This window comes from Anomalospiza imberbis, chromosome 10 (assembly GCF_031753505.1).
Source record: "Anomalospiza imberbis isolate Cuckoo-Finch-1a 21T00152 chromosome 10, ASM3175350v1, whole genome shotgun sequence".
NCBI lineage: Eukaryota > Metazoa > Chordata > Aves > Passeriformes > Viduidae > Anomalospiza > Anomalospiza imberbis.
The window spans coordinates 21,633,711-21,648,085 of NC_089690.1; the positions used below are offsets into that span (position 1 = coordinate 21,633,711).

The following is a 14,375-nucleotide window of genomic DNA, read 5'->3' on the forward strand; positions in this document are numbered from 1 at the left end:
AAGATTGTAGTTGCTCCCTTTTGTGTTGCCTGTGTATTAGTTCATCTGTGAAGACATGGGATCAGTGGGGCAGAGGAAGGGGTCGGGTCGGGCTGTGTGGTTCAGTGTGTGATATGTCCATGAACGTGTCTTGGTGCATCCATGACCTATATTTGGATACACAGGCTATAAAAAGCCTCGGAACAAACAACCTCCTGCAGGACTCGGATCCCCTGTCCCTGCTGTTGCTGCCGGCTACAGGAGAGAGGAGCGAGCCCGCTCCAGCTTTTATTTCTTCTCCTGGTGTTCTCCAGGAAGATGGCGAAAGCCAGCATCTCCCTGCGCTCCCTGAACGAGACGCTGAACAGGTCCTGCAGGGCTGGGGAGGGACAGGGAGGGCACGGAGGGCTGGGGCATGGGACAGCTAACACGGGACACCAGGCTAACCTGTGCTTCTCTGGAAACTTCTGTGGGCAACTGGGTGTGAACGGACATCGGGAGGAAAGGGGGACAGAGCCATCAGCTCCATGGTGGTGTTTATTGCCTGGCTGCCATCCTGGCAGTTTGCTGCAGGATTTGGGCAGTTGCTCCATCACCCGTGGCTTGCAGCTGCATGAAGTGTCACCAGGCAATGAGGGCACTTGGTCTGTTCAGCCTGGAGGAGACCTCGTTGAGGTTTACAACTTCTTCATGAGGAGGGAGGAGGGACAGACACTGATCTCTGTGGTGCCCAGTGACAGGACCTGAGGGAATGGCCTTAAGTTGTATAAGGCGAGGTTTCGGTTGGGTATTAGAAAAATGTTCTCCTCCCAGAGGGTGGTCAAGCACTGAAGAGGCTTCCCAGGGAATGTCACAGCACCAAAGCTGCCAGAGCTCAAGAAGCATTCGGACAATGCTCTCAGGCACAGGGTGGGATTGCTGGGGGGTGGGGGCAGGAGTTGGATCCTTGCGAATCCTTCCCAACTCAGAATATCCTGTGTTTCTGTGAAATTCAGGCTTGCTGTTCTAATTTGAGATTTCAGGTGAACTTCTGCTTTTCAGACCATGGCTCAGAGTCTTGAGGGTTCAAAGACAGGGAGTAAGTGGTTATCATGACCAAAAAAACCTCCAAGAATGGCCCTTTCTTAAAAGTTTTAGGAAAGCAAATCACCATCACTGGGGAATCAGGTCATAGGTGATGCTGATTCACCCTCCATTTCCAAAGCCTGCAGAGGAACGTGACCAACAGGTTCATGGACTTCCTGAAAAATAATCCAGCCTCAGCTGTCCCCACTGGCACCGGTTCATGCTTGGCTGTGCAGCAGCAGGCACCAGTGGTGGTGGCTCAGGGCAGATATAAAGATATAAGCATGGATCTTGAGGAAAAACAGTCAAAAAAGGGTCTGAAATTCTCAGCAGTTAGATGCAGGCAGGATACTGTCCCCACTCTGGATTTCCACGTTCCTGGGAGGGAGGTGAGGCCCTGGCACAGGGTGCCCAGAGAAGCTGTAGCTTCCCCTGGATCTCTGGAAGTGTCCAAGGCCAGGCTGGATGGGGCTTGGAGCAACGTGGGACAGTGGAAGGTGTCCCTGCCCATGGCAGGGGGTGGAATGAGATGGGCTTTAAGGTCCTTCCAACCCAAACCATTGTGGGATTCTATAATATGTTACATTTAAATGCAAACTATGCAGTGTTGAGACATTTAAAAGTCAAATCAGGTGTCATACATACAACTGTGGTTTACCTGCAGTGAAAAGGATCCTGTCAAGAGTATCACAGCTGATGGGATGCAGTGCTTCTGCTTAGGAAATGAATGATTATGTGTTGACAGACAGACAGCTGACAGACTTGGAAAGAAACTGCTCCTCTTGTCGAGGTACTGCTCATACTGTTGGTTCACCCACAGCCTTTATGACTCTGATTCACACAATGGTGAACACAAAAGTAGCTACTGGAGACCTGACCAGAGGGAGAAACAAAACAACAACTGAAAGAAAAAAGTGATAATTAATTATGTGGGAAACTGCTTGAAGAAGTGTGTTTCTAATGTACCATGGAGTGAGTGAATGGGGAGAGCTTGGAGAAGTGTGGGATGCTGCACTGGCCTGGAAAATCAAATCTACATGACAGCTCTAAAATGTAATTTTCTGTAAATGCCTGAATAGCAGAAATAAGGTTTCACATAGAACCACACTTCCAGAGAAGTGGGAATGCTGGAGCTTCTATTGCATGGCTTCCAAATATGTTCTCTGTGCTAACAAGAGAGGAATTTTAAAAGCTTTCTGGTAAAGAATGGGGATGTGGTTTGTCTGTACACTAGTCAGAGTTAGAGGTCACTGACTTAGTGGTAACTTCACTTACACTAAAGGAAAAAGTGTTCAGAGGTCATGATGGAAATGAAAACGGGAGGTTTAATCCATTCTTCCTCTTTTCATTCCAAACTTAGATCAAGAGGCAGCAGGACTCAGTCTATCAAAATTCAGTTACAGCTGTGGGAGACCAGTTATGGATCCACTGTGGTATAACTAAACAGACATTTTTAGATCCAAAATTGGCAAATGCTGAAATGTTTGTTGCAGGTGCTTAAAAATACAGAAGATTGATTTACAGACAGGCAATAAAAAAAAATGTTTGAGAGACAAAACTGGTCAAATAATAAAGCGTTGGACTAAAGGCTGATGAGAAACTACTGCTGCACTGAGAGTAGCATTAGTGATGAGATCTTAGATAACTTTACTCTTACTTGTAGAGGAGGAAGTTGGAGAATGAGCTGTGAGGAAGCTTATTTACCGTGATAAAAAGCTGCAAACCAACAGCTCACCAGCATGAACACTCATTCTCTGACAACCCAGCTCTGAAAGTCATTCACAGCAAACCCCAACTCACCTCACCTCACTTTCTGCACTTGCTCTCTCAGTGCTGACAGATTCGATCCAATTACGACACATCAATCCTTCCAGTTCTTCTGAACTCCCTACATTTCTGTATGACACCAGCTTAGTTTCCAATTAAAGTTCTATTTTCATCCCAAAATTCTTGCTGAAGCAAGAGGAGTCCTACCACAGTAAGATGAGCTTCACCAGGCTGCAGAGGAAGCCTCTAGCCTCAGGAAACAACAGAAAATCGTTAAACAAGGATCTGCACAGGCGGCCAGACAATGAATTAAGGTCGGGGATACTTAGTGAAATATGCCACTGTTGAGGTCGGGGATACTTAGTGAAATATGCCACTGTTGAGGTCTTTTTATTTTCTCCTCATTCAGGTCAGCTGCAGACCGCATCCCAAGTAGGGTTTGGTTTGGAGAAGGGGGAGGCAGCAATAGAGGCGGGCAGGGAGAGGGAGGAGCTGCTGATAGGAAAAAATGGCATTTTTAGTCTCTTATAACAACAGGCATTAAAATACCGTGGGATACATGTCAAAGAATGGAAAAATATTTGAAGGGTTTTGTTTTGGCTTTTTATTTTTTAATGTCATCACCAGCTGCTGTGTATTTTGTCCTTACAAAAAGTTCATTCAAATATATGTAATAGAGTGTTTAACACAGGTAGGTCACAGAAGCAGTGGAGCAAACTAGGAATGAAAAAAGATAAGGTAAAGAAAAATATGTAGGTAATAATATTTGCTGATAGTGTAGTTATTGTTAGCTGATACAGCCTGAAGTTTTACCAGTAAAATAAAAAGAAAAATCACAAAGAATTCTGTAAGGAGTAGGTGATGCTCTAGTAGTAAATCGCTATTGTCTACATGGTACTGAGATAGTTGTTCAGTATTTAAGAAGGAACTTTGAATTATTTACATGAGCTTTCAGATCCTCAGGATTCTCAAGAACACATCTCGATGTCAATCAGGTAACTGAGGAAAATGTGGACAAAACTCTGTATAAAAATCACCCACAGTGACAGAAGCCCAGCACACCCTGTATCTCCAGGAAAGAGAGAAACGGGTACAAAAATAAATACTGGCATTCCCTTGTCTCAACACAAGTTCTTCTAAACCAGGCAGTTTTCTTCAGCAAAAGTGGAGTGGCTTAAAACTCAAAACCTCCTCTTTATAATTTACTTTTAAATAGGGAGAAAAACAACAGATACCAAATAATGAGAAAGCAGTTAATAAAACAAGCAATGATGTAGTTTTTAATCGCACTTGTTCCATGGAAGGACAGTCTTATTAAAAAATCACTGCGGGTGGCTTGTTACTTATTTGCATAATTTTTAACCAGAGGAGTAATGAGAAGTTCTCCTCAATTTTGAATGAAAATGGTTCAAAAGACCATGACATTACAAATAAAAGCATAAATCACCTTAAAATATGTTAGAGGAAAACCTATGCCACTGATAATGCATATGGCTGAGAGCCACAGATATATCTACATACTAATTTTGCAGCTGTATTTGGAGATGTTAAGATCTCTGCACCAGGAAACGGCCAAAAAGATGTGACAACACACCTTGACTTTCAGTGGTGTTCGTTCTCAGAAATCTTGGGAGGGCCCCCGGAACGGGGTCTGAAGCTGTTCACAATGCAGTGTCGCGACAGAAAGCCCCAGATCCTTCCGAAATGCCCTTACTCTTGTCTTCCACCGCCCAGAGTAGAAAGCAGGCTGCTGTCCCTGGAGGCTCGGTTCGCACAGCTGGACTCCAGCCTGCAGACCCTGGCGCACGAGTTTGACCTGCAGGCGGAGATGCTGGAGGAGGACCTGAGGCGGGATGTGCCGTGGGCACCTGCGGCCAGGTGAGCTCAGCCAGGGACCAGACCAGGGAGCAAAGCCAGGGAGCAGAGCCAGGGAGCAGAGCCAGGGAGCAGAGCCAGGGAGCAGAGCCAGGGAGCAGAGCCCAGCGACCAAGCCCGCCCGGCCGGCCTCGGGCACTGCCGCGCCCGGGGCGGCCACGGCGTCCCGGGGCGGCCTGTGCCGGCTCCTCACCACCCTCACAGAGAAGGATTTATTCCTACCATCCCACCTAACGCAGCTCCCTGGCTGTGGGAAGCCATTCCCGCCCGGCCTATCACGACAGCCTAGCCCGCCTTCCCCCTGAGGGCGCACGGCCTCTGTCTCCCAGCAGGCTCGGCGGAGCAGGTGGAAGAGGAGAAGGAGGAGACAGAAGAAGAGGAGGAGAAGAGGGAAGTAGAAGAGGAGGAGGAGGAGAAAAAGGAGGAGGAGGCGGAGCCCTCAGCCGGGCGGCGGGAACAGCCCCTGAGTGAGGGGCGGAGCGGAGGCGCCATTGCGGGAGCCGCGGCCTGTCCCGGCCTCCGGAGCGGTGGGTGCCGAGTCCCCGCTGGGACCCTCAGGGGCTGGGGGTGGCGGGGGCCGGAGGGGGACGAGGGGCCCCCTTTTCGCTGGGCGCCGACGTCCTGGGGGTTATTTTTTTGTCAATAAAAATAGCGGAAATAATAAAACTCGCCTTAACGTGTATTTGTCTCCATGGAGAGTTCTCTGTGAGGAATGGCAGCCTTTCTTTCAAGGGCCTCCTGTCTCTGAAGCTGCCTGTTAAAAGAAGCTTGTAGCTTAAATATCAGTGGGTTTCTTCTTTTGCTATATGTGTCTTCTGTTTTTTCTCCCACAGTATTGCTGGGCCAAGCGGAAAAATCGTGTGAGGAGGCAGATGACCCCCACAGTTTCAAGTCATACAAGAAGGTGCTGAAGTTTAAATTCTTCATTTATTTTAAGAAAAAGAGGAATTTTAGCTTTATATTCCTAGCTTAAGCAAGCAAATGAATGAGGAAGAAGCTGCTCTGCTCTGGTGCATTTCAGCTTCAGAACATGTTGGAAGCAAGCTTGTGCCAAAAGCAGCTCTCAAAGGATGTGCATATACTGAAAAAATGAGTGAATGGAAGGTTAAGGTAACTGGAATAACATATCCAGCGTATCTTATCATAGATCGGGAGTGGTGGGAGAAGAGGGGAGTAACAGAGGTGGCTGGAAGAACTCTCACCTTTTCCCCCCTCTCCTTACCACCTCCTTGCTATCCCCAAAGCATCTGCTACAGCTCACAGGAGACTGCAGTAGGAAAACCTGGTACAGTTTTTCCATGACTTCTGTAAAGCTCTGCTTCTTCCTCAGGAATCTCTTAGGCCCTGAGAAAAGCAACCACTTAAGCAGCAACCACTTCTAAATCAACTAAAGTTTTCTTAAAGTAGCTGTAAAACATTTTGTATTTTCCTTTATTTTACTTCCCATAAGGAACCTAAATGTTTCTTTTTGCTTTCAGGCCCTGATGTTGTCCTAGTGCTGTTCCTCTACCTCAAGTCAGTATGTCGAAGAACTCCAAGGCCCCGCTTTCCTTGTCCGACTGCCTCTGCCAGATTTGCATGGAGATCTTTGTGGAGCCTGTCACGCTGCCGTGCAGCCATACCCTCTGTAATTCCTGCTTCCAGATGACAGTGGAAAAGGCCAGCCTTTCGTGCCCCTTTTGTAGGCGTCGAGTCTCTTCCTGGGCACGGTACAATACCCGCAGAAATACTCTTATCAACTGGGAGCTCTGGGAGAAGATCCAGAAGAATTATCCGGAGGAGTGCGAGCGCAGGATGAATGGGCAGGATTTGGATGAGGAAAGTAAGTGAAATGTCACTTGTCCTGGGATGTCTCTGCTTTGCCACAGGAATTACTGTGGGTGGACTTCACGTGTTGGGAAATACAGAGCTGTGGGTGGGCAGGTGTGTTACTGCTGGCAGAGACAGAGCTCTCCTGCAAAAGGGGCAGGGGAGAGGTGGGCAAAGCCTTCTTCATTTGCAGCACAGAGGATAAAAATTACACTGTCTGGTGATTCCAGTGGATATTTGTTCGTGCCTTTGGTGGGGGGTGTCGGTGTGTGGCTGCCTGGCCTTGTTCATTTCTCAGTTGCAGCTGTAGCATCTACAGGCAGAGTGTTTGAGTCTGTGAGTGTGTTTCTTTATCACTGTCAAGTAACTGAAGTGGTTAGAAGATTTTTAGGTGTTAATTAATTTGCTTGAAATTCCAGGGGTTCGGTCAATGCAAGAATCTGTGAGCTGAAATTTGTGGTGTCAGAGAGAAGGAAATGAAATCTGATTAACTTTTTGGAGAAGGTTTTTGGGGTTTATGATGTTGCAAGCTCCCTTGGGGGACGTTTTGATAGGTTGGCCATAGGGCAACTTGTTCCACTTGCAGTGTTCTGAGGTCTTTTTAATGAAAAAGGGCGAAAGACACAAATTATGGTCAGTGTACCAACAGAGAATGAATGAGGGAATGGTTTGGGTTGGGTGAGACCTTAAAGATCATCCCATTCCACCCTCCCTGCCATGGGAAGGGACACCTTCCACTAGACCAGGATCCTCCAAGCTCCATCCATCCTGGCCTTGGACACTTCCAGGGATGGGGCAGCCATGGTTTCTCTGGGAAACTTGTTCCATTGTATTTGCTTTATATACAGTGCTTGGGAAATAGTGCCTGTTCCTGCCACTCTGTAACACCACACTTTTCTACTGTGTAAACTTTATTCCTTGGTATTTTTTTGCTTTACTCCTTCCTTTTTTCAATCACAGCACTTGATTTAAGTCAAATCACTCCCATGACAGGGTATGGAGTTAAAATCCTTTGTTGTTGTTAAAATCCTTTGTTGCTGACTGTCATGACTTTGTTGACTTTGGTTTTTCCTCTCCTTCCTCTTGCTTAGTCTGTGTCCCCAAGCCGCAGCATCAGCTGAGCAAGCCTGGGGAGCTGAGGCAGGAATATGAAGCAGAGATTAGTAAGGTATGTCTAAAAATATGTTTTAAAAGCAAAAATGCTTCATATCCAGTCATTTGAATTGTTTCCACAATCAGCTGTAATTTTATTTAATAGTAAAGATATTTAAAAGGGCACTGCAGCTGCAAGAACATACTGGTCACTCCTGAATCATGAATTAAATTGGTGGAAGAGATTTCTTTGTATTTGACATGAGGTGACATTCTTGATCTATACCTCCTACCTCATCTCTCAGTCAATGTACATAAAAGTAGGAAATGTAGAAATTTGGAACTGTTTGGGCTTTGGTTTTATATTTGTCCTCTTGATTTCCCTCCAAGTTAGAGACCTCAATTAGATAACCTTCAGTAATGAACATACAGCATAGTCTTTCTTCTTTGTTCATTCTGTTACCTGTGCTCTTTTGAAAATCAGTAAAAATTCTAAACAGTTCTCAGTTTTGGCTTACTTAAGGCTCCTTCTTCCAATTCAGACACAGTAGTATTAAGATTTGGAGTTGGAATGTATGGTAATGCACCTTTCTCTGAAAGCCCCTTGCTGTTGATTACAGGAGCACATGAAGCAGAGGACTGGGGGGAATTTCCAAAGAAAGCTTTATTCTTGAAGTACTTTGCTCTCCTCGTGGAGTTGCTGGTAACTGATCTTTCAGCGTGTCTCCTGTAAGAAAGGCAGATGTAAAATTCCTGGCCTGCTGCTTTGGGGCTTGCGTGTTTCAGGAGAGCAGCACTCTTCTGGAGGAGAGATGTGCTGTCTTTGGGATATATAATGATAAAAGCAGGTTGAGCAAATGCTGTGGGATAGCTGGCATTAAGCCTTAGACAGAATTCTAATCCCACTTTCTCTGTCGATCCATATATTTAGAGATCTTAGTTTTGTTACTAACACTTTGAGAAGGTGAAGAATGGAGTTTAACCATGCAAGTTAATGGTATAATCTTAGAGAAACCAAAAGGTTTGTCACTGTGGTCAAACCCAAGGCTCTACACACAGTATCCATGTGATTCTTACATCTTTGAGACTCGTGCAATAAAATGCTGCTGTGTTTTGTGAACAGTGAATAGTTCATGTTTAAGCATTGTCAACTGAGAGGTTCTGGGTTAAAGTGTGGCCCTGCAGTAGTAACCAGGTGGTTTTTCTCCAACATCTGGTTTAGGTGGAGGCAGAAAGGCGAGCGCACGAGCAGGAGGAGAACAAAGCAAGTGAGGAATACATCCAGCGGCTGCTGGCAGAGGAGGAGGAGGAGCACAGGCTGGCAGAAGAGAGACGGAAGGAGATGGAGAAGCAGCTGAAGCAAGATGAAGAGCTGGCCTGGCAGCTCAGTAACAGTCTGGTGAGTTAGGATCGAGTGGGACAGCAGCAAATATCAATGTAGTGCAAGCAACTTGGACTTCTCAGAGCAAATGCTAAAATTTGGAGTAGTTTAAATTTTCTTTAGTTGCAGTTGAAAGCTGTTGTCACTCCCCAGTACTTTAAAGCCTTGATTGACCATTAATTTTTGAAAAGCCAGGGGAGGGTGAAGCCTGTGTAATACACACTTGAAATCCAGCACCCAGCATGTGTGCTGCGTGTTTTCATTATGAAACATTTTAAAACATTGATTTTCTGCTGTATGCTTCCTTTTCCTCATGTTTTTAAAAATCCTTCTTTGGAAGAAATGAATATGTGTAACCTGTACTGGAAGAAAGGAACATACAGTGAAAATGTACCTTACCTTTTGGAGGTTTTGTTTTTTTTTTTTGTCTTACTAATTTGTTTTGCTTAGTTGAATTTTTGCTACCCAATGATGAAACCTGTGTACTTATTTGAGCAAAGCCTCCTGTCCCTCAGTGCTAGATCTAGGAAGGTGGACAGAACAGGTAACGTTTCTTTCTCTGTAACCATGCGTTACTCACAGTTCTAGAATTCTTTGGACAACAGTAACTAATTCTGCAGCAAAACCCAAGTAGTTCCCTGAGGTTTCTGCAGTTTGTGTTGTGTTTTGTTTTACCTAATGCTATTTTTACTTGTCTGGAAGAATGAGGATCCCGAGGGACATGTGCCTGGCAGCCCGTCACCAGCACACAGCTTCTCCCTTCAGACATCCCCACTGAACCTGAGCAAGGCAAAGAACAAACCAAGCAACTCTGGAGACATTCAGAAGTAAGGGATTCAGCTAAGTGTTTCTTTAATTATTGGCCTGTTTCAGTGTCCCTCTGCCCCATTTGCTTCCTTGGAATGCTGTAGGCCAGCTTCCCAAGATAAATGGGGACAAACGTGAAGTGTTGGAAGTTTAAAACATTTCCTCATAGGAGGAGAAAGCAAACACTTGCCTTCTTGTTGTTTTTTGTTTGTCAGAATGAACCTGAAGGTCTTGAATAATGCAAAGGACTGACAATTTAAGGACAGAATATTTAAAGGGGTATCCTTTTTTTCTTTTAAAGGTATCTGTCTCAAAAAAATTATGGTATGTTGGGATCAGCATCATTCTCCAGTACCACAGGAAGAGGCAGGAGCAACTCTATCTCTGGGGTAACAGGAATCATTTTGTTATAAATCTCGCAGTTAGTAATTATGGGATATTTTCCCCTTGCCTGTAGGGTTCCAGTCTTCTATTCCCCTTGCACATTGGCACTGGGCAGGTTATACTGCCCTTTTTAAGCTACCTTTGGTATTCATGGTTCACAGTTTTGAAGCCTACTGGAAGAGGGTGCACCCTGATTTACATAATTCCATGGCTGCCTGTCTGATCATTCCTGTAAGGCCTCCAAAGAAGATGAGCAGACTTGCACATTTAGTCTGAATTACTGATAAGAGGAAAATGCTGCAGTTGTGGTTTCAGTCCTTTAGCTGGGCTTCTGCAGTGAATTTAAATTTTTTCATTATTATTAAACAGGTATTTTTTAAAAAGATAAGTATCTGAGTTGCTATCCCAGAGCACTCAGGGGCAATGCAGCCATGAGAAGTGAGTTTGGTATTTATTCACAACCATGGGCTTTTGATAAATTTACTTCATTAGTGGTGTCTCCCTTTTCTTCAGGAGACCAACAGCAATGAGGGCAGCAGTTCTGCAGTGCAGGATGAGCAAGAGGAAATGCCAACCCTGTCTCCACAGCTGACCAGTGTAAATAAAGATTCTGGAGCTAAAGATTCATTTTTGGAATCATGCATGAACTATTTCAGTGCCTCAGCTTCAGGTGAAACTGCCACTGTCAAGCAGGAAAAAACACCAGGACTAAATGGTTTAGAAGATGGAGTTCCAGATGCACTTCGTGGAACCACAGAAGGGGATGGGTCTAGGACAGTTCTTAGATCCAAAGGAGATGATGATGGAATTGAGTCAGACCGTGGCGATTTGACACATGTCCAAAGGGTAAACCTTGAAAAGTCTGATGAAACTTGTACCTCTGGTGAGTTAGGAATAAATTGTGTGATGTCTGACAGCCAGACCACGTTGCATGGTCTGGGGAAGGAGGCTGGACACTCAAATGAAGAGACACCGCAGAGGCCACGGAACTCTAAGGAGACTCCCAAAAGGAAGCTAGTGGAGGCCCCAGCTGATGCCATGATTGACTTGGACATGCTTGATAAGAGGAGGAGAACCTTTTCAGAAAGTGTAGAAGAGCAAGGAGAGCAGATGAATGGTTTTAACTTGCAGACACAAAGAGCCTTTGAGCAGGAGTTCTATGAAAGGCGCAGGCAGGAGGAGCAGGACAGGCTCTTGGCTCTGCAGCTGCAAAAGGAGCTGGACAAGGAGGAAAGGACACTGAACCGACAGAAGGGCTCTCCGGACGAGTATCTGCTGCGCACCAAATCGCCTCGGTCTGCGAAAGACTCCTCTGCCAGGAAGGGAAGCTCCAAGGTGGCAAAAGACTCAAAGGGGTCAAAAACACAGGCTGAAACCAATCACCACAAGACTCGGAAAGGTTCCTGCAATGAAAACTGGCAGTCCCCTGCCAGGGTCCGGGTGAAATCCCCCAGCATCAAGGAAGGAAAGGTTTTGAATTGTGTGGTTAATACCAGTGACACAAATGATATCTGTTCTCTGCCTAAGAACAAACAAAAGACAATCCTGCAGATGTTTAAAAGCCCTGTTGCAGAGTAGATCAGAGCCATGGACATGTGGTGGAATAGGAATGGGAACTGTGGTGATGTTCTCCTCTGCTAGGCAAAGCTTCCCTAAGCAGTTTTGAGTGGTTGCTTTGGAGGGGAACCACTCTGGGCAGCAGTGCTGTGAGTTCTGAGAAGTTCTAGTAATATATACCCCCAGAATGTAACATTTTTTAATTGTTCTTTTCTTGATTATTTTCTAGCACTTGCAGCACTTCTTGCAGGAATTGGAGCATTTCTTATTTTCTGACTTGCATTTACATGGTTTGGAGTGTGAATACTGGTAGTGTTGGAGAACAAGGATAACTGATGGTCTGATCTGAAAATGAGAATGCAAAGCCTTTAATGGAAAAGATGCACATTCCATGGAGGAAACAACTGAAAAACGAGTCTGTATTCCCAGCTGGCTGTCAGCTGCAAGGTTGAAGCTTCCCTCAGCACTACCACTGTTCTGTAAATTGAAGCATGTTGTTGAATTTAGGCCGTTGCTGGAATTGCATTGTTGGCACACCCATTAACACGAGTGTAAGCAGAGAGCCACTCTTTCCCTCTCATATGCTAACCCCTCCCTCTGACAAAGAGCAAAGAAACAGGTCGTTCTCCACTGCCAAAGCCAGGGATCTTTCATGGATGCCAAGGCTGTGGGCTCCCATTCACCTCTGTTCACAGAGATCCCTCCTGCAGATCCCGTTTTCCCTGTTGTTAAGAACAAGATACTTTTGTTTTCTTGTTGTTAATGTCCTGTTAATTGTACATGTTAATGTACGATGGTGTTACTATACATAATGCTGTTTAATTTTCATATTCAAACTGGTTTGAATGTGGTTACAATGGTCCAGAAGCCAGTTAGGATGGAGAAAGTTAAAAGGGAAAGAAGCAACTGAAGACTGGAGTTGTCTGTAATGACTTAACTCTAATTAGAGATTCACATAACTGCCTTGCCTGGCTGTAACTGTTCCCCTCCAGTTTTAGAGGCACTACTAAATACTGTTCCTGTTGGGTTTAAAACTAAAATAACTCAAAAGAAATTGTAATTTAGATGTGGAGGTGCTGAGGCCTGTAGGAAGTTGAGGCTGGGGAAGAGGCATCCTGATCCTACTATGCAGAGGAAGTTTTCTTGCTAATTGTTTAATCTGTTGTTTTATGAAGCCATATTTTGGCTTTTCTTTTCTTCTTTGGAGCTACTTCTGCATTGTCTGTGTTTGAAATGGAGCCAAGTGCCAGCTGCAATGCTGAAGGGTGTGTCCTAGTCATCAAAGTCATCAAATGTTTGAGTTTTGTCCTTTTTTTGAGCCCCATTGATGACTTTAATTCTGTTATAGGACATTCCTAACGGACTTGTTTCTTCAGCAGCATCTTCTGATGCTTTTAAGTTTTCAAAACCCAAATTTTATAGAAAGCATGACCAGCACACTGAGCCAAAAATATGAATTGTTGGGTTTTTTTTTTTCCCCAAAGCCTGCACATCTTTATCATTGGTGGGTTTCTCACAAATAAATAAATAACTGTTCTGTTCAGAGATGTTTTTTGAGGAAGTTACAACAGGTGACCAGTGGCAAATCTTTTGCTTTTTCTCCTGCTGCCTCAGCCATTGTTCTGGAAGCTTTCCTTCAATATCAGTCTATTTTTCCATAATCCTTAACACAGCTGGGATTATTTTCTGTTTTACCCATGATGTCAAAAAAAAAAAAAAAAAAAAAAAAAAAAAAAAAAATTAAAGTGTGTCTTTAAGGCAGAGCTACTGACTGTTTCAATGCTGGTCACCCTCAGCCTTTCCAGTCAGGGTAAGCCTGTAAAAAACAAACCCCATTTTCAAAAAACAGGGCTAAAAATTGATGGATAGATAACACCAAGCTTAACTGCAAAATGTACAGAGCCTGTCACCTATAGCAGCAGCCTTATCCGAGGTGGGATGCTGCAAGCCCCCAAATGATCCCATTCCTCACCATATCCATGGCACAATAATCTTCACTAGGCATAATTTGGCTTATTCTTTTAGATCTTCGTTGTTAGAGGGTGGAATTTGGCCACTGCTGAATGGATTTTGGTTGTACCAACAGCTTGTTTCTGACCCTGTAGTCTGGGAGCTTTGAAGCAGGTGAAATCAGCTTTGTTTTACTGGTGTTGGTGAAGCAGGAATCTGTATTTGAGATGTCTGGGCTGCTGTAACAAACAGTTCACTGCTGCTCACCTGCCTTCAGCCCTTGTGATTAATTTATCTTTTTTGTGAACAAGTTCAGCTCATGCAACTGCCAGGAAAAACACAAGTGCCAAAACCCCACATACTTTACAGATTTGCTTGCTTCTCTGAGCACCAGAGCAGGTGTGGGGATGAGAGTCAGTAAGAGAGGGAACAGATGTACCTGTTTCCATGGCAGTGAGGTAATAAATTATTAGAATTCTAGGGAAATCTCAGCTTTTTGTGGTTCTTACAGAGTTGACAAGTATTAATGGCAAGGTGCTCCACAGCAAGGCAGCCACATTCCTGCTGTGTCAGGAAACTGGGGAGGAGTAAAACATTCCTTTCCTGACATTTCTTCGGGTGGCCTGGGGATCAGAAACACCTGGTGTGGCAGGTGGGGACAAATCCAAGGGTTTCCTCTTCTGGCTTTGTGACAGTGATGGCAGGGGTG

At 44.8% G+C, this 14,375-nt stretch overlaps 1 protein-coding gene across 5 annotated transcripts; it reads left to right on the forward strand.

Moving 5' to 3' along the window:
• Nucleotides 1–188: 188 nt before the first annotated feature.
• On the forward strand, nucleotides 189–13,261 carry RNF168 (ring finger protein 168). Of its 5 annotated transcripts, none has more exons than XM_068201177.1 (10): nucleotides 189–347; nucleotides 4,546–4,689; nucleotides 5,016–5,213; nucleotides 5,520–5,590; nucleotides 6,165–6,508; nucleotides 7,587–7,663; nucleotides 8,810–8,986; nucleotides 9,671–9,795; nucleotides 10,077–10,164; nucleotides 10,673–13,261. In XM_068201177.1, the coding sequence occupies exons 5-10, from the start codon at nucleotides 6,208–6,210 to the stop codon at nucleotides 11,735–11,737; spliced, it is 1,833 nt and encodes a 610-aa protein (XP_068057278.1). In that variant the 5' UTR covers nucleotides 189–347; nucleotides 4,546–4,689; nucleotides 5,016–5,213; nucleotides 5,520–5,590; nucleotides 6,165–6,207; the 3' UTR covers nucleotides 11,738–13,261. The 5 variants fall into 5 exon arrangements, with proteins under 5 accessions (XP_068057278.1, XP_068057277.1, XP_068057280.1 ...); XM_068201176.1 differs by having other exon boundaries at nucleotides 5,019–5,213; XM_068201179.1 differs by having other exon boundaries at nucleotides 197–347; nucleotides 4,551–4,689; nucleotides 5,019–5,213.
• The last annotated feature ends 1,114 nt before the right edge of the window (nucleotides 13,262–14,375 follow it).

Excerpts from the sequence above, each read along its gene's own strand:
- RNF168 (XM_068201177.1), top strand. The coding sequence starts at position 6,208 with ATGTCGAAGAACTCCAAGGCCCCGCTTTCCTTGTCCGACTGCCTCTGC. Across the intron at positions 6,509-7,586 it reads GCAGGATTTGGATGAGGAAA|TCTGTGTCCCCAAGCCGCAG; the intron begins GTAAGTGAAATG and ends CCTCTTGCTTAG. Across the intron at positions 7,664-8,809 it reads ATGAAGCAGAGATTAGTAAG|GTGGAGGCAGAAAGGCGAGC; the intron begins GTATGTCTAAAA and ends CATCTGGTTTAG.